Source organism: Sebastes umbrosus, chromosome 2 (genome assembly GCF_015220745.1).
Source record: "Sebastes umbrosus isolate fSebUmb1 chromosome 2, fSebUmb1.pri, whole genome shotgun sequence".
NCBI classification, from domain to species: Eukaryota; Metazoa; Chordata; class Actinopteri; order Perciformes; family Sebastidae; genus Sebastes; species Sebastes umbrosus.
Window position 1 is genome coordinate 39581372 of NC_051270.1, and position 27009 is coordinate 39608380.

General features: G+C 41.2%; 1 protein-coding gene across 1 annotated transcript in view; it reads left to right on the forward strand.

Annotated features, from left to right (window-relative positions):
• Nucleotides 1–3754: 3754 nt before the first annotated feature.
• Nucleotides 3755–27009, forward strand: part of lrrk1 (leucine-rich repeat kinase 1) — a 115899-nt gene continuing 92644 nt past the window's right edge. Inside the window, 2 exon segments of the mRNA XM_037747324.1 lie at nt 3755–3985; nt 11178–11324. Of these exon segments, the coding sequence (XP_037603252.1) occupies nt 11255–11324 (70 nt within the window). The 5' untranslated portion in view covers nt 3755–3985; nt 11178–11254.

The following is a 27009-nucleotide window of genomic DNA, read 5'->3' on the forward strand; positions in this document are numbered from 1 at the left end:
TCCCGGGTCAATTTTGACCCGGTGGTGCAATGTGTCACACTATTGTGGTTTTCAGCAAATAAACACACAGATGCACAACCACACACATACACACACCTCAAACACCACCTCACACCACCCCTTAGATACGCACGTGCATACACACGCACCACACCACACACACACACACACACACACACACACACACACACAGCCGCATTACTCATGTACTCACACATTATTGTGTTTTCCAGCACATGAATACACACAAACACACTTGCACACAACCACGCACATACACACACACTTGGACGCACCCACACGCATGTGTACACACACACACACACACACACACACACTTGCGCACACACACACACACACACACACACACACACACACACACACACACACACACACACACACACGCACACACACACACACACACACACATACACACACACACACACACACAGACACAGCAGCAATACTCACCCATACTCTATAGTGGGCATTGTACATTTCCAGCAGATGAACACACATACACACACACACGCGCACACACACACGAACAACCACACGCGCACAACCACACACACACACACACACACACACACACACTCTCACACGCACGCACACACACACACACACACACACACACACACACACACATCTTCAAAGCTACAGGTGTGTAAACCTGATTTTATCACAACTTTTTCCTACATCGGAACCAGAGCTTCCAGACAACACAAAATCATGCCACGCACACAACACAAATGCGCACGCATGCACGCATGCACGCATGCCCACACACACAAACTGAATGTATCACTATTGTGCTTTTCAGCACAACCTTCAAAGCTAAAGCTGTGTAAACCTGTTCTCATCACATCTTGGATGTACCTGTCCCACCATGGGCTTTGTTCAGACAGCCAGCCCAAATCCATTTTGTGATATATACGTACATCATAATAATACATATCCAGATTGTATCCAGATTGATTTTAGAAAGTCTGGAAAGCAAAACAAACCTATGAAATGCAAATTTGAAACTGCGATTCCAAACAGATTTCTACAGATGCGTCTCTCAGGCCGGACGTTCTGGCCTCCCAAATTGGATTTGAAAATGTGGAAGTGCTGGGCAGAATCCATGCTGCTGCTAAGCAGAGAGCTGTGGAGGACAACATGTAGGACAACAGCAGTCAATGGACAGAAATAAATTGTCTGCTGGCACTTTCACTCTGCTTTTCACTTTCTGCTGCTTGTAGTCTGTAGACTTTCGCAGTGTCTACCAGCTTCCACGCTGAGTTTGTCTGGTGCAACGAAGGAGTTCTGCACCGCGACTTTACTAAAATGGTTACCGATCGGTCGCCAGCTATTTTGACAAGCATAATTGCTACTGTGCAGCAGTAATGACACATTTTACAGATGCAGGTCATTGTGGACTTGGTCTATTAGCTTGTCTTCAAAACTTTCTGCATTGTTGTCACTGCTGACGTGCCTACTGACCCTGACCCTGTCACAGACAGCACCATACTGCCCCTACACTGCCCCTACTGTTCATGTTCATATTGCATCTGCGGAAGCGTAGCGTTAATTCTGTTTACATGCAGAATCAGCACTCCATACAGATACCAGTCTGTGATAATCCAAAATAACTAAATTTCTGTTTATCTTACTCAAAAACAAGTGGTATTAATTTCATGTAAATGAGGCTTTATTGACCATACATTCCAAAGAGCTGTAAAACTTGTGGTTATGAGTTGAAATGAAGTTGGCTAAAAAGGTGTCATTATGTGCTGTCATTGAATATTATAATATTTATAACATTCTGACTAATCTTTGACATATACCAGTCTGTGATAATCCATCAAAATATGTTCCTACAATTTTGAGTAAAGTCAAATAATTCATAATTTCTGCGTTTTTTCCTAAAAAAACGAGGTTTAATTCATTATAAATGAGGATTATTGACCATGAATTTTAAAAACAAAGTGTAAAACTTGTGGTAATGAGTGGAATGAAGTTGGCTAAAAAGGTGTAACACAGAATTGGCTGATAATTTTATACTGCACCTGCCTTATATGAACAGTCAAACCAGACCCGGTCATATTTTGACCCGGGAAGACAATAGGTGTCTATTTGCTGCCATTCAAAAATCAAATTGTTTTAAAAGATTTTTTTTGACCAAACTTTGACATTTATCAGCCTATGATAATCCATCAACATTATGCTCCTCTGATAATAAACTATAGTCAAAATAATTCATAATTTCTGGGTCTTTTTACTCAAAAATTAGGTATAATTTCCTATAAATTACATTTATTGACCATAAATTCCCCAAAAAGTGTAAAACTTGTGGTTAATGAGTTGGAATGAAGTTGACTAAAAGGGTTGTAACACAAAATTGGGTGATAATTTATAGTTTATTCTTCATAAACAGTCAAACCAGACCGGACAATAGGTGTCACTATTTGCTGCCCATTCAAAAATTTAAATGGTTTAAAAAATGTTTTTGACTAAACTTCGGACATATACCAGCCTGTGATAATCCATCAACATTATGTTACTCTAATAATAACTATAGTCATAATTTCTGCTTATTTTACTCAAAAAATAGGTAAAATTTCACGGAAATTAGGTTTATACCCTAATTTTAAAAAAAAGTGTAAAACTTGCGGTAATAAGTTAGAATGAAGTTGGCCAAAAAGGTGTAATACAGAATTGGGTGATAATTTACAGTGTAGTATGCCTTGAAACAGTCAAACAAACTGGGTCAATTTTGACCTGGGTCAATTTTGACCCGGGAAGACAAAAGTTGCCATGGTCGACGGGAAGACAATAGGAGGGTTAAATGCAACGAATTAAAAAGAATGAATGAGTTCTTGGTGGGATAAGTCATATATTAAAAGACCTTGTTGAAAAATAAATGTTTGTCTCAATTCACCTCGTTGCTTTACATTCTGTGTATCTCATCTAACGGCGCCGTATAGCTGCTGCATTGGCTCATTGTTAGGTGTGCCAGGGTCCGGTTAATCCATCTGTAGCTCCAGGGGACACAGGCTCACCACGGTGGTTTGCCACATTGTGCAGCACGCGATTTTGTTTTTGGCACGGTGATTAAGGCATGTCATCTCTGGGAAATTAGTTTAAATGTGTTTTTGTTGTGCCTTTGTGATGTTAAACATTATGCGCAAACTAGTTAAGAAATATGTGGGTTTTATTTTTGATCCCACATCATAAATACAGCCTCAGTAATGAGTGGTAAAATTATTTTTACACATTTAGCGAGTTTCAGTAGTTTGTAGTTTGACACTGCCAGATGACAGAGTTTGGAGGACGGCCCGCACATTCTCACGACCTGGTCTAGAGTTTGCGGCTACGGTCCGCACATTCTCACGTCACGTTGATTTTTATACATTCCGGCTTCGTGAACGTGCAAACACAGCGTACGGCAACATTTTAGTACGTGCGTACCGTTTATACATGAGGACCCTGGGCACCTCGTTGAGGAGAGCGGCACACCTGGGCAGATCCTGGAGAGGGAAAAGGGACAACAGCACAGGAAACACATCCAGAACAATGTCCAACCTTGTTCATGAGTCACTGAAGTTTACATTATTTCACCTATCTTACTTTGACTTTTCTATTCCCTGCTGTGTGAATTGCTGTTGCAAAGAATCTTACTTAATTGTAGGTTTTATTATGAAAGGTTTTTTCCGGATGCGTGGGCGTTGGGAATTATTTTGAAAATTATTACCGGAAATGCCTCCTCCGTTGTCCAGTGTGACTCGGTCTGACTTGACACCGCAGTGTTCGTCTGGATTGAAAGTTTGCATCGTGGAATCAGGAAGTTGAGCTGAACAGTACTCTGTGGCAGCAGCAGCAGCAGCCCGCCTGTCTGTCTGCCTGTCTGCCGCTGCTGAGGACCTGAACCCGCTGGAACCCTCTGGAACCCTCTGGAACCCTCTGGTGATGCTCTCTGACCTCTGGACCTCTCAGCCATGTGGTGAGTTGACTGATAATAACTGTGGTTATAATAATTCATGTCTGCTGTTTAAACTGCAGCTATTAGCGCGAGGAGTGATGTGGTGTTGCGCTTTCACGCCACCATGTTGTCATCAGAGGAAAAACAAACCCAATCTGTATTAAAAATCTGTGGAATTTAATACCACATTTGATTATTTTTAAAATAACTTTCACTGGTCAAACATAACTCAGTATATTTTCCATACTCCATGAAGTACTTTTTATTTTCGGCATTATTATAATCCAGAAAGAGGCACTGATTTCAAAAACACATCAAGGAAGAACAGGTTCCGAACTGCTGCATGAAGGTCAGCAGCCCGTTCACGCTCTACTGCTGGTGAAGTGAGGTGAATTAAACCTTAATGGATTCTAAAAGCTCAATCATAGGATGCCTGCATTAGCTAAGACCAACCAAAGGAGTGTGTGGAGCCGATCCCAGTTGACAGTGGATGAGAACTGGTGTCCACCCTGGTAGCAGCCTGCCTGCCACTCTATCAGACAAGTATGTTTTTTTGTCTGCCACTCAGAAATTTGATCTGCCACTTTTCAAAACTCTGCGCTAAATGAAGGAATAACATTTAAGATCTTATGTTATTCAATGTTCAATATATTTTACATAATAAACGTTATATGCATGGTAAATTACAGTGTTGGAATTACACTGCAGTTTTCAGGGAGCCCTATTTGAGGGTACTGTACACAGTACTGTACTTTGTTATTGTCATCTATAGTTGTTATTTGCATAAAAACACACAATTCAAATGATTATGATTATTTAAATATTTGCTTTGATTTAAAAAAAATCTTAAATTGTTATGAAGTTAAACAGGTCATAATTATCTCTCTAATATCTATTTTATATTGATGTGAAAACATCTCCTTCTAACAACTGGATTTATTCAAGTTTCTCGCCAAAAACTTAATTTTACAAGATTGCATTTGAACACATCATGTTAATGTTGTAATTTACCTTCATCTAACGGTCATTTTGCTGAGCAGACCGTGAACGTCTCATGATAATAGCTCAATGGCACCTCTGTTAACTTAGTAGCGCTGCTATTTAGCCAATCAGGACTGTGCCAACAGCTAACGTTACTAACTCTCCTCCTGCTGATTTCAACACAGATGTGTTTTTCAGAATGCAGCATTATCAGGGAGATATAGGGTGCGTCCCCTCAGGTTTAGTAGCGCAACGCTTTTGAGCGTTTTTTTTTCTCTCCGCCGTGGCTCCGGTCCAAAACAAACTGAGTGATACAGTGTGCGTATGCGTCATTGTGCAGCGTAACTGTCGGAAATCATCAATACAGAGGAATCGATAGTCAGGGAGGCATGAGATGCCGAGAAAGCGGACAGCTACGGTTCTTTATTCCCACCCCAGCGTTTTCCCTGCCTGCCAAAGTGATGGATGTCCTGATTATTTTACCCGCCACTGCCAACAATTTACCCCAATTTGGTGGGTGCCAATTTCAGACCCTGCCAGGCATGGTCCTCAAAAGGCAATTAATTTGCATGAAAAAAGAAAAAGAAGAATTCCTACAGTTTCAATAGGGCCTCCGCTAGTCGACGTTGTTGGTGCTTCGGGGCCTAATTAGTTAAAATATCTGTTAAAAAAAAAATAAAGCAGGATTTGCTAAATTGAAGGCAAATTACTTTTCAAAGACGCCCTGTTGGTGGTTAGCCACTATGGTTAGCCTATGGGACTAACTAGCTTACTGCTACTTCTGCTACCTCACCGGAAGTTACGCCCATCATCATTTCTACAGCACGCCTCTGAGAATAAGGTGGATAGCCTATGTTTAAAACAGACAACTGAATAAACTCACTAAAACACTTAAAACATCATATTTTGCAGATGATTATGATTATATATTATTCATGACATTTATAATGAATGTCTTCTACTTATGTCTTGCTTTTGTTGATTACCATTTTCTCTGTGGGGTTGTCAACATTTGGGTCTCTATGACCTCCTCTTTTTTTTAATTGGGGCTGTTCTTCCCAATGGCAAGAAGAAGTAGATCAGAGTGTCTTTCTTGTCCAGGGTGTTGCCCAGTTTGGTCTTCACCAACTTCCGTTTTTGAGAATGAACGCTTAACAGATGCTGTGGACACAGCTAATGTGACATAGTTTTTCAGGAGCATTCAGCATAATGTTCTTGAAAATCCCAACATTGCATGCACACTTTTATTGGACCATGTACTGTATATCAAAGTGAAAACGCTGAGCTCTGGTCTAGGATGCACCGATCACCACTTTTTTTCAGACCGAGTACGAGTACAAGTACTTACATTTGGTACTCCTTGATACCGAGTACCGATACGAGTACTTCTCTGTACCAAAAGGACCCTCGTTAACAGACACACGGCAGGCTGGGGAGTCCCGCATACGAGGCGTGTGCGCCGTGACCGGCTCTAGGTCTGCTTGGAAAGGCTCGGAGCGAAGGTGACTCGCCGCCGCAGCTTTACAGCGCACCCTGCTCCCAGTGTGACTGTCGACCGGGGCGGACTGTCCTCAGTGCGCCCCAACCGCGTCGTGTCGCGGCCCACGTACAAGGCGCCAGGGGTCCTGTGGCGATGTCAGCAACCCTAATGACCTGTCTTCAACACTGACCAAGGAGTCTAACGCACGCATGAGTCCAGAGGGTGCGAGCAAAACCCCGTGGCGCACTGAAAGTGAGGGCCGGCGTGTGCTGGCTGAGGTGGACCACCGGCCCGACTTGCCCGCACCGATCGGGAAGGTGAACATGAGGAAAGATGGTGCACGAGAGGTTACCGTTGCGCTGCTGTAAAGTGGTATCGGTGCCGTTGTATCAGAGCCGTTTTGCGAGTACGAGTACATGAGCACAGTATCGGACCCCGATACCCGATACTGGTATCGTGCATCCCTACTCAGGTCTATAGCTGAGCATTAAATGTATCCGAAATGTGAATACAGCCTCCTCTGTAGGCTAATACTCCTCCAAGGACTGTGGCTGGTCATCCGTTGCAGATGTTGAGCAGTACTTTACAGAACAGCATTTTGGAATATCTCTTGGAATTCCTCTTCAGTCTTTAGTTGCTTCACCTTTTCTCATAATCAACAACATGTAAGCAGCTTCCATGTCCAGATTTGCTGTTGGACGGCATTTGAGTCACTGCAGTCTCCATGAAAACAGTGATTTAGCATAGGATGAATTAAATTTTGAGACACTGCATCTTTGCTCACTCTGGGTCAGATCCTCCAGGAAATGCAGAAATACTGCTTTAAAGAGTTTGTCGGACCCTTTCTCTGCAGCTCCACTGGGCGTTCTGAGAGTTTCTGTGGCTCGGGGATGTGCTGACCTAGATTTATGGCATACCCTGGGCTTTTGCAAATTATGTATGGCCTTTTGGAGAGTTTGCAATGAAGCTGTAAAGTTTTTCCTACTACATAAAAAAAATCACAAGGAGAAGATTCAAGCAATGTGCCCTGGCAATGGACCTATAGTTATTTTTTTCAGATTCTGGACTGACTGAAAAAAAAATTCAGGGAGAGAACAGTAAGAGTGGCTAAAGGAGATAATTTGAAGATTTAAAGTTGTAGTAGGCAGTATATGTTTGGCATCATTGGGCAAAAAATCCCATAATAACCTTTCAGCATTATAGTAATTCAAGTGTGACTTCTGCACCTCCTCATGGCTCTATTTTCAGGCTTTAAAAAATCCTCTCTTCCTTCAAGAGATTTCACAATGGCTGTCGGGTTACAAACTTTCTCATTTTACAGCTAAAGACGTGCACTACAAGATGATTCTGAAAACTTTACAGGAGAGAAATAGACATTAACGTAACAGAAATATGATTCATATTTGATTCAGCGCTGCCTAGTTTGACCGTTTGGTCGGAGTTCGCTCTCATAGACGGCAGCTGGACAGTAGACCTCAGATCAGCTTCTTACTGCTTGTTTTCCTCCGGTCTGTGAAATCTTGCAGATGCTGTTAGGAGCACCAGAGGACACCGGAGGGACACAGAAGAACATGGATTTTTTGAGGTTACCTGTCTCATGCACTACTATCAGGATATAGCGACCGTTTTATAAAAATAACTTTTTTTTAATCATATTTGCTCCAGTCTCACCTACTTCAGCTTTAATTCAGTTTCTGGACATCTTTGCTCTTACAATAAACAGTGACATACTGTATATAAAAGTAAACTGAGCAGCAAGTGATCTAAGAACCGGCTGGATTCCATAAACTTTCTTTCTGGAGGTGTGCCGATCCCTGAAGCAGGTGGGATGACTAGAGTTTTGTTCACTTTGGTCCTGTTGTAACTGTGGTCTCCTTGCCTTTGTTGGGCCATTAAGAGTCTCCTTAAACTGCAACTCTCCAGGCTTCCCTTTCTTTTTTTCCCCAAACTCCCAAAAACCCACACACAATAAACTGAACTGGACTCAATCAGATTGGAATGGACATTTCAAACTCATCCTCCCCCATATACACACATTTTCACCCTCACACCACGATCATCTGGAATCCTCATTTAATGTAATAATAAGTGACATTTGGTTTTCTTGGACTCAGAATTTTAATTTTGTTTCTCTTGAGTTAGTGGGCATTTTGGGTGTAAGACTGGTTTTGTGTCTGAAAACACACCTTTTTGATTTGGATTACTGCTATTTGGGCTGAATACATCAAGATTGGATTTGATACAAATGAATTGATGGTTTTTGTTTATCGTGTGCATTTTGCAGCTAGGTTAGCAAGCTATCTGGGCTAACTCTCCAACTCTCTAAGTGGTTTTCAGTAAAAACATTTTTAATTGAGAGGGTAGAATTGTGGTTATCCTCCTGTCTGGAACCCAACTCACTTATTTTGGATAAACCTATGCTACAGAAATGACCCAATGTGGGGGCGAACCAGTTTAAGGGCCCTATTTAAACCATCTATAGCACATAGTCTAAAGGGCATGACACAAGTGCATTTAGGGCATGTACAATTCCACTTTTGCTATTTAAGCGCCACATAATCTGGGCGCAAAATAAGCGCAAGGAGTAGGGGTGTGACGAAATATCGTGCCCCGAAATATCGCGGATATAAAACCGTGACGATATGCATCGTCGAGGACAAAAAACTAAATGGCGATATCAGGGCATAATAGGTAGTACGTACATACGGGCTCTGGAGCTAAAGCAAAGCTGCAGCTTCTTCCTGCTGCTCTGCAAGGCCTATGGAAGGAGGCTGAGTACAAGTCATATCTTTGGGGTACAACACATGCGCAGTAAATCTGGTCTGCCCTTGCCAAAATTGAACCAATCGCAACGCCACGGCCGCAGCTTCAGTTACACTGCCCATGTGTCATACACCCAGAGCCATGTCCACCCGTGACCCAGGCCTCCTTAATATGCCCACACACACACACACACACAGCGCAGCCAGTGAACAGCTGATCAGAGAGGCCGCGGTGGAGAGACGAGTTGACGATACGCTCGTTGCTCTTAGTAAGTGCAATAAAAATTTGAATCATTGAATCATGTCGTATCGTATCGCTCTAGATGAGCTAAATATCGTACTTGAATGGTATCGGAACCATGGAAATCATATCATATCGTTGTAAAAACGTGTCGTTACACCCCTATTCATTAATATTATACATTTATTATAGCAGCAGGAAGACATTGCAGCTTTGCTTTAGCCCTGGAGCCCGTATGTACGTAGTACCTATTATGCCCTGATAACGCCATTCAGTCTTTTGTCTCAACAATGCATATCGTCACGGTTTTATATTGCGATATTTCGTGGAACGATATTTCGTCACACGCCTACAAATACATACAGCTTTTATTTGAAAATAATAAAGAGTACAACTGCAGGACCTGCTGATTCAGTTCTCAAGATACAAGGCAGTGCAATATTTAACACCAAAATATAATAAACCAACTTCTATTCAAGTTAAATGAACAGTGGTTTAACCTGCTGCTTCTGTCCTCATTTTCAGTATAAAAGGTAGATCAATAATACGGAGATCAACCGCTGATAGTGATCAAACAGTTGATAGTGATCAAACAGCTGATAGTGATCAAATAGCTGATAGTGATCAAACAGCTGATAGTGATCAAACAGCTGATAGTGATCGACAGCTGATAGTGATCAAATAGCTGATAGTGATCAAACAGCTGATAGTGATCAAACAGCTGTTAGTAATCAAATAGCTGATAGTGATCAAACAGCTGATAGTGATCAAACAGCTGTTAGTGATCAAACAGCTGATAGTGATCAAATAGCTAACAACAATCATTCCTCTACAAAAGCTGTTTAAATAATCTGCTGATAGTAATCCAGTAGTCCACCTACAGTGTTCAGTTGGGCTCTTTTCATACATGAAAACATCTGGAAAAACATTTTTAAAGCTATGTGTTTTTTAACTATTTCTGTTTTGTGCTTTACTTTACTCCTGTCGTGATAATTTGCCTCGTGGACCGTCTGCTCTCCGGCTGGATACGTGAGGCTGATGCTGCGTTCACGTAGATATCATGACGGGGAAAGGAAAGTCATTTTTATCTGAATGAAAAAATTACAGCGCCCGGGGAAAGCTAATGTAGGTGATGCCGCTCTTGTCGAGTGGACTGATAGCGCCTGCTCATGTAATGCTCCCAAAATAAAACTCCGTGGACGGCTCCTCGGCACCGCAGCGCCAGCAGTTCATCTCCCTCCACGCCGTTACCGGGTGAGAGAGCGAGGAGTCCGTTCGTCCACATGCACGCCATGGATGCGTGCTGGCACTGCAGAGGGCGGAGCTGGCAAGCTGGCGCATTTCTGGAGAGTAACGTTCAACATTTCTTTACTAATAAAAGTGCTAAAAAACACTTTCATATAACGTTTGTTGTCCTTAAATACAAGGCAAAAATCCTTAGTATCAATACAATTGGATCGATATACGTCTCCCGTGAAGGACAACTTGCGAGTACCTATCGATGTAGTTGGATTGTAGGAATATAAATCGATACATGGATGTAGTAGATGAATCGTACACCCCTAGTAATGAAATATAAAAATGTATAAGCATCTAACAATCCAAAAAATACCAGCACAGCTCCTCAATCTTTCAAAACTATTTGGTATCATTTGGGCTGCACAGCTCTAAATTCTGTCTATTTAATGGTTAGAAGATGTTTTGGTGTGTGTTTGTTCTTCATCATGGCTGCTTTTGTCCTTTGTGCAGAGTGACAGTAGGATCCGGGCCTCCTCCCTGTGGTGGAACTCTGCTCTCGTAGTGATTAACCAGTGACTCCAGTAGGAATGTCCTACTGGTCTGTTGGCCTTCCCCAGGACTCTGGAGACACTCCCAGCAACATGGAGCAACAAAGCAGTGAGTTATCACACAACATGGTCCTTGTTTTCTTGCTGTGGTGTCAGAAGCATCAGGCAGGTTCACCACTGCAGCGCCGCTTAAATTTAGCAAAAGGAGAACTGAAAGTGTGATTGTTTGAGAGCCACAAGCCTTATCTGTTGCTGTCTAACTGTACGCATGCAGGAACCAGACTGTGCTCACTGAACACAGTGAGAAAGTGTCACATATCACACACAAGTCTTCTCTACTAGCAGATCACAGTAGATTGTAGTACAACTACAACAGAGTTAATGCTAGATGATAGGGGATACCAGTAGAAGCTAGAGTATGGTACATTAGATTATAGGAGGTTGACAAGCCGCATTTTTTCCCAGCAACAAGGAAGCTGTTGTGATCTGCTGTTATATTTGTCTTTTAACTTCCTGTCTACGTCAGGAGTGGGGACGTGTATTGTCCTGGTTGACTTCTTCTGCTTGTGACCCCCTTTGTGTCTGCATTTTAACACACATTTGACCAGTTTTGCAGTGTAACATGGTGCGTTTTAACACTGCTCCTCCTGCACAGTACCCTATGGCCTGCTTGGTTGGGCCTGCTTGTCTGTTCTTTGCAGTTTGTTCTGAATTCATCCGCCCTTCCCAAGGCTGTGCTTACTCCATACAAGCTACAGAAACCAGTCAGGTAGTGTGATGCATCAGGTCAGAGATGGCTCCGTGGAGGTAGAATGTCTGGAGAAAGTCTCTCAGGCAGCAGTATATTTATAAGAAAACTGCTTTGTTGGGTTGGTCTGGATTTTTTAAGCACTCTTCCAATTACTATATATATATTATATGATATCATATTATGTAATATTGCTATGGACAAAATATTCGGTTCACAGGATTAGTTTTTATTATGTTCATTTATGTGATTACAAAATGGCAAAATTCTGTAGGGACTTAAGTACAGCTATTTACAAAAACCGAGACAAGTCCACTGGATTATCTGCATGTCAAGGCCCTAACTTACCTGATTTGACCACTGTCCGAAAATCATCCCAAAATACAATTTAAACTGCCCCAAAGTAAATGTTGGCCGTCCAAATTATAAATGACTGTTTTTCTAAAATCAATTATTTCTATTAATACAAATGATACGAAGGTGGCATCAATATAACACCATGGAAAATATTATTATAAATTTGCTCACATTTTATAAAAAAAACAAACATTTGTTACATATACATAGCTTATTAATTTATTCATATTACATGCATTCAATTCATAATCAACTTCTTTTGGAAATTATTTTTTCCTTTCATTTGTAAACACTCCAGGTTTTATTTGTAATCGTCCCTGATCAGGACGCCCTTAAGTTAGAGCCCAGCATTCAGTGTAGCCATGAAATGTTACTCTTCTTAAGTATGACTGTATTTCTAAAACTAGTGATGATAAGAGGGAGCACTTTTTCCTTTTAGAATCGATGGAAGCTTTGAGCATTGGAGCTCATTCTTGGGAACAGAGTGTGTAACAAAATAGGCTCGAAGGTCTTTCAACTCAATCTTACATTTACATCTGCATCTGTGTGTAGTGAATGGAACTGGTTTAGGTGTCATTATGTGAACTCAATATGGACCTTCAGTCACATGTGATTGTATATGGGGGAGATGGCATGTCACTGTCTCTACATTACAGTTGCTTTGTTTAGGGACTGTTAACACTTGGGAACAGTGTAGTGTTCTGTGATAGACAGACACCTTTTAGGTTTTTGATAATAAAACAGTATTTTTACATATAGGATGTTGCACTGCTGCTTTTCACTTTGGGGATGTTTCTATACAGTAAATACATCCTGTGTGTTTGTGACTGGTTGACTGTTCGACCAAAACCTGGAGCTCCGATGAGCTGCTCCGGTGAGCTGCTCCGGTGAGATGCTCCGGTGAGCTGCTCCAGTGAGCTGCTCCGGTGAGCTGCTCCGGTGAGCTGCTCCAGTGGGCTGTGTGTCGAATGTAAAGCAGCAGATATAGCCGTCATTGTAATAAATATCACAATCTAATAAGATTAAGTTGCGAAAACCCCCGGTGTTTCCGCTGGCGATGTTCTGCCTTAGTAATAGTAGTTACTGGATGTAACTTGAGTTTCATGAGAACTGCAAGGAGAGGAAGAGGTAGAGAGACGGTGCCTGGATGCATGCGAGAGATGTGACCCGAGACTAGATTATTATACTTCATTCATTCATTAATTCAAAAATTGATTAGAGGACGAACCCTGTGAGATGCACCATTTGTTTTCAAAGGGGGTCCTCGGGCACAAAACATAGAAGCTAAACATTTAAGCACATAAATAATAATAATGGTAATAAATGAAACAAAAACATAAATTCAACAACCGAACAATCAACATAGAACATCAATAAGGGACATACACAAAGGCTCTCCCTCCATCTGATCCAAAGCCACACCAACATAACATGAAATAATGAACATAAACATAAAGATGAAAATAATAATAAAATAACATGATGTCAAAATACTGAGTTCATGAAGTGAAAACAAAGGCAAATACAATCCAAAACAAGAACAAGTAGATTTGAGATAAGCCAGCAAAGAAGTCTTGATATCATGGAAAGAAGTAATTGATCTGAGTAAATTGGGCTGATTCTTCCAGTCTGATGGAGCTTTGATCTGAAAAGTACGTCTCCAAACTTCTTTAAGAATTCTAGGAATGATTTAAAAAAAAAAAGTTTGTTGAATATGTCTAAGTGAGTATGATGATCTGAATGGGACTAAAAGCTGTTTGAAGTTTAAAGGATAATTGAAGTAAATGCATTTGAAAACAAAGAGCAACCAATGAAAATGTCTCCTAGAGTGAAGTGGTAACCAGTTAACTGTATCATACATGAAACAATGATGTGTGTGATAAGGACACCTCAGAACAAATCTACAAATATTATTGTAAAATTGCAAAAAATAGTTTACAAAATGCAGTGCAGTGGTGATACAGACAATTCATAAACCAGACGTAATAGAATAGAATAGAAAGCGTTATTGTCATTGTATTAGATACGAGATTCACAGTTGCCACTTCTGGTCAGTGCTTTAAAACAAATACCTGACAAGACTAAACGAGGCAGATAAAACATATAACAGGTATAAAACACACACAGTTATAAAGCAATATAAAACAGGTAAAGTAGAAGTAATAAATAAGTATAAACAGAAGTGTAACACTAGAGTATAAAATATAAAAATAGATGTGATGTAAACAGAGGTAATTGTAAAATAGGTAGGCTAGATGTAATAAATAAAATGTAAACAAGTTTCACTTGAGGTGTATATTGCATCAAGGATACATTGCACAGATAGAGGTATTCACATTCAGTGTATTAATATTGCACAGATTTATTGTTTGTTCAGTGTCCGTATGGCCCAGGGGAAGAAACTGTTTGTGAGTCTGGAGGTGCGGGCTTTCATTGACCTGTAGCGCCTGCCAGAGGGCAGCAGGTCAAACGGGTGATGAGCTGGGTGGGAGGAGTCCCTGAGGATGCGAACCTGCCGATGCGCATTCTAGCCCCCCCCCTTGTTTTCTAAGATAATGTTGAAAAGTTCTCATTTCAAGCATCACATTAAACATTTGCTTAAAGGCATTTTAACAAAGACACTGCCATGCTAATGAAATACCAGGAAATTCTCTCTACTCTACTTATCATGAAATTGAATCATTAGTTGCTAGTGTTGATACACCTTCTAAAGCTGTTTTATGAAGCTGTGTATTTAACACGTGTAACAATATGAGCAGATAGCATGTGAGCTGTTTGTTGACCAGCAACAGCTGGTTGCAGTGACTGCACACAACATCTCAGAGGTCCCGAGTGTGGTTGCCAGTTTGAGCTTTGTCCTGACTCAGAACTCTGAAGGATTGTTGACTAATGTGCTGATCAATAATAATAGCTTACACACAGGGTTACCACTAGGGCTGTGTATTGGCGAGATTCTGGCGATATGATACGTATCATGATACAGGTGCTACGATTCAATATTTTGCGATACTGTAAGCAAGGCGATGTATTGCGTTTTTTTTTTTTTTAAATCTAATTTAAGGAAAACTGTTGTAATATAAAGAACACATCATCATATGCATAAAATCGGAATAAAAAAAAGTTTACTTTTTTATGCAACCAGAACAGTGGGATCTGCATTTGCATTTATCACAGTCCCTGTAGCATCAACATCACAGGACTATGAGAGGACACATACACAGAGCATCTCTTTACCAATAAAATAAGGTATTAACTGAGTTCATCTTTGCATTTAAACTATTCATTAAAAATTGATACAGTGTTTTTGAGAATCGATACAGTATCAAAACAAAGAGGACGGCACGCGGGTGTTCAGCCCAGCACATTTCAGTTTACACAGAAACATTAACAGTAAGGATTTAAGATGGTCCATAAAAAACATTATTCATTAGACTCTATTACACACCTGGTTTATTCATTAGACTATATTACACACCTGGTTTATTCATTAGACTCTATTACACACCTGGTTTATTCATTAGACTCTATTACACACCTGGTTTATTCATTAGACTATATTACACACCTGGTTTATTCATTAGACTATATTACACACCTGGTTTATTCATTAGACTGTATTACACACCTGGTTTATTCATTAGACTATATTACACACCTGGTTTATTCATTAGACTGTATTACACACCTGGTTTATTCATTAGACTGTATTACACACCTGGTTTATTCATTAGACTGTATTACACACCTGGTTTATTCATTAGACTGTATTACACATCTGGTTTATTCATTAGACTATATTACACATCTGGTTTATTCATTAGACTATATTACACATCTGGTTTATTCACTAGACTATATTACACACCTGGTTTATTCACTAGATTATATTACACACCTGGTTTATTCACTAGACTATATTACACACCTGGTTTATTCATTAGACTATATTACCCACCTGGTTTATTCATTAGACTATATTACACACCTGGTTTATTCACTAGACTATATTACACACCTGGTTTATTCACTAGACTATATTACACACCTGTTTTATTCATTAGACTATATTACACACCTGGTTTATTCATTAGACTGTATTACACACCTGGTTTATTCATTAGACTGTATTACACACCTGGTTTATTCATTAGACTATATTACACACCTGGTTTATTCATTAGACTATATTACACACCTGGTTTATTCATTAGACTATATTACACACCTGGTTTATTCATTAGACTATATTACACACCTGGTTTATTCATTAGACTATATTACACATCTGGTTTATTCATTAGACTATATTACACACCTGGTTTATTCATTAGACTATATTACACATCTGGTTTATTCATCAACCATCTCTTTTAATTTTGCTTAATGAAGTTTGACAAAAACAAGTTAATAGATGTTTTGATAGTCACCTCTAGTCTCGTAAGGCAAGAGCCTGGAAGACGTTCAGATGGGCAGTAAAAAACGCAAAATAAAAACCCACAATTGGCATTGTCAAGGTAACGTGATATGTCACCGTAAAGTGCTGTCCCATTCATATTTATACCATTTCAGGCCCTCGCAGCCTCTCACACTCAACCATTTACCAGGTGGCGTCAGTCAAGTCCCTGAGGGTTCTGGGTTTTAGGCCTTTGGGAGGTGACAGATTGGGGTTGGGCCTATCTGGATGGGTAAAAGCAGGTCATCTGCCCCTCCTTCATGACCCTGCTGTTGGCCAGCTTTAGACACGGTCAAACACTACCTGGCTTTGGTGAACTAGCATTTGTATGAGGGATGGAAATGACAGTATTGGTGTGGTGATTTTCTTCTTGTCAATATGTTCACAGATACAGCAACACTGTATATACTGAGTGTGTATCAAAGCCTGACACGATATTCCCCTCTGCTCCATTGTTAAAAACACATCAATGAGCCACACTGCTGCGCTGGGTGACATATTCCTATATTACCATGAACACACACACTGTAGTTTATTTTGACCCAATCCCACATACACCTCCCTGCTGCCACAAATACTCACTAGCCACTGAAGATTGTCCCAGACCAATGCACAATTTCCTCTCGTTGGAGTAATGTTTTCCTAAACACTACAGTGATTTAAAAAAAAGAAATGAAAAGGAATCTATATGCTGTATATGTGAGTTGTTTTTAGGGATTTACATCTTCAGTAGGAACTAGGGATGAAGCGGTTCAGGTAAAAAATCTGTACCGTTCGGTCAGCTAGTCACGGTTCGGGTCGTGTATGAATTGTTCTGTTCATTTGAAATAAGTTATGAGGCCGATTGTGTATTTTTTTCATGTAGAGTTAGGCTCCTGTTTATTGTCACACTAGAAATCAAGGCCTATTGAAGGAGGCTGGGACACAGGCGGACATGGGTCTGAGGTACGGGGTTTAACACATGCGCAGTGTAACTGAAGCTGCGGTCGTGCGTTGCTATTGGCTCAATTTCGGCGAGACCAGATTTTACTGTGCATGTGTTGATGAAGCGTGACCCAGCCTCCCTCTCAGTTGGCACGAGTGAAGTGGCGAGTGTGGCTATCAGTCAGTTTAGGAAATGGCGAGTGGATACGATAAAGTCCAGTTAGAGGATCCCCCAGCATCGTTTGGCTCTGCTGTATGGGAGCATTACAGATTTAGTGTTACCATGAAAATGACGGAAAAAAGTAATGGATAAACAGCGACTGTGTGAGCACCGTGCAACACGTGTGGTTGATGCTAGCGGCAACACTTCCAATATGATGAACCATTTATGAAGACATCACTCTGGTGTGTTCGTTGATAGAGCAAGGAAGAGAGAGTCGGGTAGGAAGGAGCAACTCCTCCTCCTCGCAGCATTTGAACAGCCTCTATATGCAGACTCAGACTCAGACTCAGACTCAGACTCAGACTCAGACAGGGTAAAAACACAACTACAGCATCGGGGAGGTTTATAGTGAAAGATATGCAGCCTTATGCAGTCGTGGAGGACGCTGGATTTCAGCATATGATTAACGTAACGTTATTTGAGCCGCGCTATACACTTAAAAGCGACACAGTAATTCCAGTAGCACAATCCCTGTTATGTGTTTTATATTTATTAGTTATTTTTAAATAACACAGTGGCACATAAATCCAACCGTATTCCTCCAAATACTGCACTTTGTGAGTAGAAAAACTAATCTTTCAATTAAGAGCTGATAATCAGGGAATTGAGACATATGTTATACAGTTGTTGTTTTTTTTGTATAGTTCTGGTTGATCTTATGCTTCAATTTATGTTGATGGCTTTAGTCTATAATTACATCATATTTATATGAAAATAACAAAGCTGCATTTTTAGTTTGCACTAATGACTGTAGAAGATTTATTCTTTCAGTTCAGATTTGACAATGAAGAAGAGTTTATGTTCTTTATGGAAGCCATACTTTTGTTAAGGAACACATTTGTTAACAAATTTTTGCCAAATAAATGAAAAGCATGTTGAAATCAGAACATGACCTCCTCGCTGTAACAGAAATGTACCGAACCGAACCCAAAACTGTGACCCCAAAACCGTGACATGAACCCAACCGTGAATTTTTAGAACCGTTCCACCCCTAGTAGGAACCAATGGAGGTGAGTGCTGTATAAGATTACAGTAGATCAGTGCAGACACGGTGTGAGGGAGAGAGAAACAGGAAGCTCAGCGGCTGGCGTGGCTCTTTAACAAAGGAGCATCATTCCCCCGCTCCTTGTCCCTGCTACCCCCTCCTCCTGTTCCATACCTCTCCCTTCCTGCCTCCTTCATCCCCCCATTCTCGTCAGCCTGTCAAAGGGGTTAGAGAGGAGGCAGATCATCCAGGGAAGACAGCAGGGTAGAAGCCACACAGCAGCTGAAGGGAAGCCATGAAAAGAAAGCACTCAGCTTTGGATTTAATAGAGGCAGGAGGAAGAGGAGGATTCACTGCTTCGCTATGAGCAGGTTGGTAGGAGAGAGGAGCAGACGGGCTGAGCTAAACGCTGACCGGAGCCTTGTTTATATGCTGCACATGTAGGACTGACTGAGCCTTAAATCTACTCTGTACCGAGCTCCAACTCTTGCTATCAGTTTATTGATGTCCGATCTGGCTCAGCCAGTGTGGTCTGCAGATCTATGTGATGGATCTGATGACTTCCATACTGTGGAGCTCATTAATACAGCAGCGGTTGTTTATGAGAATACATTAACCTGATTCTGATGGCACTCTGAATATATTTCATTCAAGTATGCATGTATGTATTACACTGCAGGTTTTAATGGAGGATTTTAGTGGGACATTGTCTAAATCCCTCAAGAACCAGAAAATGCATTTCTTGCAGAAAATGCGTGTGGATGCTGACAGCTCGCTTAAAATGCAGAAATGTGAAATGGATTGCCTGCAATTTGTAAAAGCTCAAATGAGTTGTACTGCACTACTAGAACACCTGGGATTCCAAATGTAAAACTAGCAGAGTTGGAACCTGAAGCTAAGAGCTGAAATGCATGGCTGGAAAAGTTGGAAGCTAAACTGTAATACTGTGGAAGTTGAAATGAATCGACTGAAAAGAAGAAACGCTTCGTGCTTTAAAAAACATAAACGGTAGAAAAAAAGTTGATGATGAATGTCCTTAAAGATTCTCTATACGACATTCAGAGCATTAATATAGCGGCAAACAATTCTTTACAGTGTAAAGATAGTAATGGCGTACTGAGCAGAGGGTGAAATCACTCTCCCTCTGTGTGTGTTGTAATCCAAGCTTCTTTTATATGTTTGTTTATTTTAAAGGTCCTATATTGTAAGAAGTGAGATTTTCAGGTCTTTTACATAATAAAGCAGGTTTAAGTGCTATATAAATACTGTTAAACTATCAAAACGCTCAATATACGGAGAAAGACACAGCGGTTTTAAACGTAAACATTCTAAATTTGTCCCAGTTTATTTCCTGTTGCAGTGTATGTAAATAACATCAGCTGACAGGAAGTAAACATGGACCCAAACTATTGCCTAGCAATGGAATTCCGTTGCAATTCCGTTGAAATGCACTAAAACGGAGCATTTCAGATGGAGGGTAAATACAGGTATATCAGGCAGACAGTATGAGGAAAATAATGTGTTTTTTTGAACATTACAGCATGTAAACATGTTCTAGTAGAAACACAAAGTACAAGTATGAACCTGAAAATGAGCATGATATGGGACCTTTAAGTAGGGACAATGCACATTAATTAACATGAGCCATCATGTAAATGTGCCAGATTTGGCTAATTGTCAACTGTAGTCCCTGGCAGGTTGATAGCATTAAAGGAAACATACAAGAGCAGATAAGCACAGACAATTAGTAAAACATGCACACATTATGTCAGCATGTTTGATTGTCCAGTAACCACTTTTTTATAGATTTGGAGAAAGAGTTGGTTTGCCTACATATCATGTTAGTGCATGGGAGTCTCCCTATTGTGCCCCACTGGCTAGTTAATGCCCGCCGCTCTGCACTGCGCTTATACGGCGGTTACTGTTACCCACCCTCCAGTTCCCCCCAGATTTCCTACGTTAGCCTAGCTCTGTCAGTACTGCTGCTGTTGTTTGCACTGTTTGTGCTGTTAGCAGCCGTCGCCATGTTGAGAGCCGCGTGGAGGCAATCCCTCAATGATAAATTTGCTCTGAATTCCATATAGAGCTCTTCCAGAGAGCATAACAATTTGACATATGAATGGTTTCTGTAGCTTAAAGTATGCAGAAGTTGTAGCCTAGAACTTACATCATAAAATTAGAGAAGGCAATTTCTGAAGAAATTGTGGTGTGAATGCTGGATGTTGAAAAGCTGACACTAAACTGTATGGCCGGCTTTAAAAGTTGAATAATACCAGTAGTGTTATTATGGTATGGATTGCCTCTGAGCGAGACGAACGGCGTTACCGCGGTTTTGCACTCTGCAGCTCAGATTATCGCAGTCTTGGAAAGGGAGGAGTGAGTGGAGGTGTACTCAGTAGGTTGTAATCTGCAACCACACCACTAGATGTCACTAAATCCTACACACTGTCTGTTTAATTGTTATACCATGAGAGATAGGACACCCTGCTGTGTGAGATTTGTGTGTGTAGTGTCAAAAATGTGATAATTAAAGCTATATAAAAAATCTTGCTTGAATACAAGCAAGGAAGACGCATCAGGATGAGCACTGTGACCTGAGAGCTCCATTACCAGCTGACACAACTAGAAACCCTTTATGGAGGACATGATCTGGACAGTTTACGTCAAAGTGGAAGTTACTACTTTGTGCATTATGTATGCCCAATTTCTATTTCCATGTCATTGACTATGAATAAAGTGCTTTTATTTATTCTTCACACCGTCATTTTTTAAATGGCGGACTCCACCACTTACAATGACAACGGCTATATACAGAACTAATTACAGATAAAATAGCTCTACATAAATACATTGAAAGACTATTGCTGAAAAAATAACTATAAATAGGAAAATAAGGAGATGAGGGTTTGATTTCACGAAAGACTTCAGAATTATAGTTAGTTAACTTTTAACATGTTTTACACAAGTAATTGATGTGATACTAACACCATCATTTTACAGAACTACATAGTGTCAGTTATCCCTTCTTAACTGACAGTGTTTCATCAAAAGAGGAAGCTTGTGGCGGGCCTTCAGGATCACTGGGTCACTGGGCGGTACAAACATGAAGCAGCTGAAAGTGACAAAGAGTATTTGGTATCTGTGAGAAAACAAGTACTACTTTATGAATACCTTACAGATGCATTTTGTTAGGGTTAGACAATTGAAGTGTTGATATCAGAGTATCAGTAGAAGTCTTCTCATCAGTAGAATGGCACCACTGATTTAAAGGTCCCATATCATGCTCATTTTCAGGTTCATACTTGTATTTTGGGTTTCTACTAGAACATGTTTATATACTTTAATGTTTAAAAACCCATTATTTTCCTCATGCTGTCTGTTTGAATATACCTGTATTTACCTTTCTGTCTGAAACGCTCCGTTTTAGTGCATTTCAATGGAATTGCAACAGAATTGCATTGCTAGGCAACAGCTTGGGTCCATGTTTACTTCCTGTCAGCTGATGTCATTCACATCCACTGCAACGGGAAATAAACTGGGACCCATTTAGAATGTTTACGTTTAAAACTTTGAAATGGTCTAAATATTATATATTTGTGACATCACAAATGGAAAGAAATCCTAACGGCTCGTTTCGAACGTACAATTTCTGAATACGGGCTGTGTGTGTTTCTCTGTGGATTAAGCGTTTTCATACTTTCACAGTATTTATATAGCACTTCAACCTGCTTTATAATATAAAAGACATTAAAATGTCACTTTTTATAATATGGGACCTTTAACTGAGTACATGTTCAGAGTCTTTCCATTGAGCACTGACTGTAACTGACCTGTAGCAGTCTCCTGTCCAGCAGACTGATGGGGAAACAGATCATTCGACCAGCTACCAAAAGTTTAGTTTTAATGTAATCACTGTCCATTGGTTGTGTGTACTGCAAGGTTGAGAGCGATTGATTTAGCTATGGGCTCGTACTATTAATGATGGTGTCACCAGTGTGTGTTTTGCGTGTTAGGAATACTTCGTTGAATACCGTCCACAGTGGCTGTGAAGCTGGTTCCTTCTTGTGGTCCAGCACTGACGGAGTGAAAGTGAAACAGTTGATTAATGTTCAGTGTAGAGACGATCGAGGTGGAAATCCCCTTGAAAGCTTCACACTGACACTGATCAGCAGCACCCACGATCTCCTGCTGATATGCGATGGTCATTTTGTAAAATACTGATCACTCCCTGAGTCCCTGAAGTCTATACAGTAGAATGCTTCTTTGTTTTTCAAATAGAAATGCTGCTGAGTCAGCATGTGGAGCATGTGGAGAGCTAAAAGTGTCCATTGAAAGCACTGAATGAAATTCTATTAGGCACCGCACTAGCTTTTTGTTGTCGAATCAGGCTTTTTTTTTCAGTTCCCTGCTTTTTATTATATTGTTGCTAGTAGGGATGCTCATTTTGAAAGATGTTCTTAACGGATAACCGACCCTCGTTAAGCGATTATTAACCGTTAACCGACAAGGTTTGTGCCTCGTATGCAGCGGTGTACCAGCTGCAGGAGCACAACAGATATTGGTTGACGGGAGTCTCCAGTTCACCATCTGAGAGCGTTAACTTAGCAGCCACGATGCTGCGTGTAGTGTCGCGGACATGCAGCCACTTTCCCAGTAAAAGTCTCCACCGCACATTTAGTTTAGTTTAGCAGGTTGTCAGCTGTGTGTCTGCCCGGTGTAACGATACTTTGTCTGCCCGGCATAACTTTAGCGAGTGACCAATAAACAGTGTGTGTATTTGTGCTACGTTAGCAGCTCTAGCATTGCCGGAGGCTTCGTGCTCGCCGCCGCCGCCACACGTAGTCTGCGTAACTTTAGTGAGTTTCCAGCAGACCGTGTGTGTGTTGGTGGTGAGTGTGAGGTTGTTGGTGGCGTTCTAGCTGTGAACGTAGGTGTAGCAGTGTGTGTAGTTTATTTGTCGGTGAATAAATGCTACGAAACTACAACTCCTCCGCTCAAGAGAGCCAGAGACCGGAGCCGACTTCCTGTATCCTGCAACGCCGACTCTGCCTCTTAAGGTGGGCTGTTAAGGTGGACCAGCTTTTCTCCTTAAAGAGACGAGCCGCTCAGCTTTTGAGTTCTTATTAACATTTCTTTTAACCGTTTTAACCGATAGCGTTAATCAGTTAAAATGCTTAATGTTGGTTAACCGTTAAATGGTTAATTATGGACATCCCTAATTCTGTACCACCTTCAAATGCTTTGTGCCATCATTTATATGATAAAAAAGGTAATAATAGACCTAATACAAGCAGGGAGGACCTACCATCCACGGAGATTTTTACTAAGTCCACATGTCCACTTTGTATTAACCTGTATCTGAATGATATCCGAGTAGCCTCGCTAACTATGCTAATGTTAATGTGGCTCATCGTTAACTTTTTTGACGTGCAGCTTGAAATGGCAGATGACCTTTCAACTTGTTGGGGTGATTCATTTTTCTTTAGAATGTGGCCAAACTGTACAGCTATCATTTGGCTGAGATGTGCTTAATGTGAGCCGGACCAGCGCCAGATGTGGTCTGGCTGATCTGACAGCATTCAGACTGCAATGTGTTCTGCTGCATTTACATTAGAGCTGGAATGATTAAGCCAATCAATGCATTAGTCAACTTTATACTGAAAATAATTGTCCGTTGCACCTGCATTAACAATCTTTTTCTGATCCAGGTAAGATGTCCATATACAGATACTTTGTTAGTGTCAGCCAGGTGGAAATGAGATCTTTCAGCCCGGTATTATAAATGCACTGACGTGATCTGCTGAATCTGTACAGGCGCTGATACTGACCTTATTAAGTGGATTGGATGTTGGTATTGGCCATGACTTAATCGATCAACATTAATAGGTTCTTTGTCAATGGTAATATAAAATTCAGTGTTTTCACTAACCTTTTTTTTTACGGGCTATGGCAATCCCTGGCCTCATGTCTCCTTGCTTACAGATTTTAAATTTGGGAAAAAATAAAGCACTGATATCAGGTTGATACATTATATCAGCAGATACCCTGAATTAAGATGTCAAAACTGGTATCCAGAGAGAAAAGGTTGGAATAGTGCATCCCTAGCTGATAATAGGGATGCATCGGTACAATTTTTTTTCAGACCAAGTACAAGTACTTACATTTGGGTACTCGCCGATACGAGTACTGATACGAGTACTTCTCTGTGCCAGAAGACCCTCGTTAACAGCCAGCTGGAGGGTGTGAGTGACAAACGGCAGGCTGGGGAGTCCCGCATACGAGGCGGTGCGCCGCGACCGGCTTTACGTCGGCTTAGAAAGGCTGGGGACAAAGGTGTTTCCTGGGGCCGTGGCCAAAGTGTCACTGGGGCGGGCTGTCCTTAGTGCGCCCCATCCGCGTCGTGCCCCCAGGACGGGGCTCGGCCCACGTAAAAGGCGCCAGGGATCTGCGGCGATGTCTGCAACCCACCTGACCCGTCTTGAAACACGGATCAAGGAGTCTAACGTACGCGCGAGTCAGAGGGTGCAAGCAAAACCCTGTGGCGCAATGAAAGTGAGGGACGGGCGCACCACCGGCCCGTCTCGCCTGCACCATTGTGGAGCGTGAGCACGTGCGATAGGACCCAAAAGACAGTGAAGAGAGGTTAACGTCGTGCTGGCGTAAAGTGGTATCGGTGCCGTTGTATCGGAGCCGTTTTGCGAGTGCGAGTACATGAGCACAGTATCGGACCCGATACCCGATACTGGTATCGGTATCGGTGCATCCCTACTAGCTGGTATATTGTTCTTCCACTGGAGGTTTTTATGTCTTTGTGCTGTCTGTAACATGATCCTGTGTTTCATTTCTGCCATGTGAACTAATGATCCTCAATTCCCTCTCAAGTCTCCTCCTCCTCTGTAGTCACATCCACTGCTGATCACACTGATGTTTAGTCTTCACTATTGTTTGTTCATGTAACAGAAGTCAGGAATGTATTCTCCCTTTCAGCTCCAAACTAAAACCCGACTCAACCAGATTGACAAGTGAATGAGGAAATTCAGTAATGGAGGTGATGTTGCCAGGTCTTCTTTTAGCTTTCCCAGGCAGGCCGAGGCAGGCCGTGATAGCGGGAGTATTGATTGTGGATGGGAAGGTGCACATGTGTCTAATGGTTTCACTCCCTCAGGCTTTCTCATATAGCCTCAGCAGCCCAGTGAGACTCTCTCTGTCTTAATTATTCATAGGAAGAAAGCCACTGGGCTGCAGGACCCTGCCTTTATGTAGCTGAAACCCAGCTGGAAGAGGAAACAGAAGTGTTAGCTGGTGAAATGAATAACCAGTCTGACTGCCCAGATTCCCCATCATTGTGAGGGCAGCTCTTATTACTGTGTGTTTTAGTTACGAGCAGAGGTTTCTGGTTGTTTCTGAGAACATTTGAAGCAAGATAAATTGCGTTACAGTAACAGAACATTGATTCATATTTGATCAGCGCTGCCTAGTTTGACCGTTTGATAAGAGTTTGCGAGTGATTGACAGCTGCTCAGAGACGGCAAGGCTCCAGATCAGCTCTTACTGCTTGTTTTCTCCGGTTTGTGAAATCTTGCAAATGCCATTAGGAGCACCGGAGGACACCAGAGGACACAGAAGCATGTAATTTTTTCAGATTAACCTGTCTCCTGCACTACTGTCAGGATATAGTGACCGTTTTATAAAAATAACTTTTTTTTAATCATATTTGCTTAATTTCTACCCACTGCTGCTTTAACTCACATAATGTGTGATGGTGTAGAAGACATCCAAGTGAGTTTTATTTGTAGTAGAAAAATATGGGTACTGTGTATCAAAGTTTGAGAGATCTAACACAAACAACCATTGAGTTACTGAGGCTGAACAAAAGGTGTTACTATCATCCCCGGTCCAATAATACGCCCAGCCCCAAAGGGGCTTACAAGACACCATTATTTAGGAAAATAAAGAAAAGGAAAAGGCAGAAACCAAAGTAGCTACATTGTGAAGAATAAATCTGTGTTGAAATCGGCAGGACGAGATATTTACATTATGATGCGTTCATGAGGCTTTATTCAGTAAAACTGAGTATTGGGCGAAGGTAAATGATAACGTTATC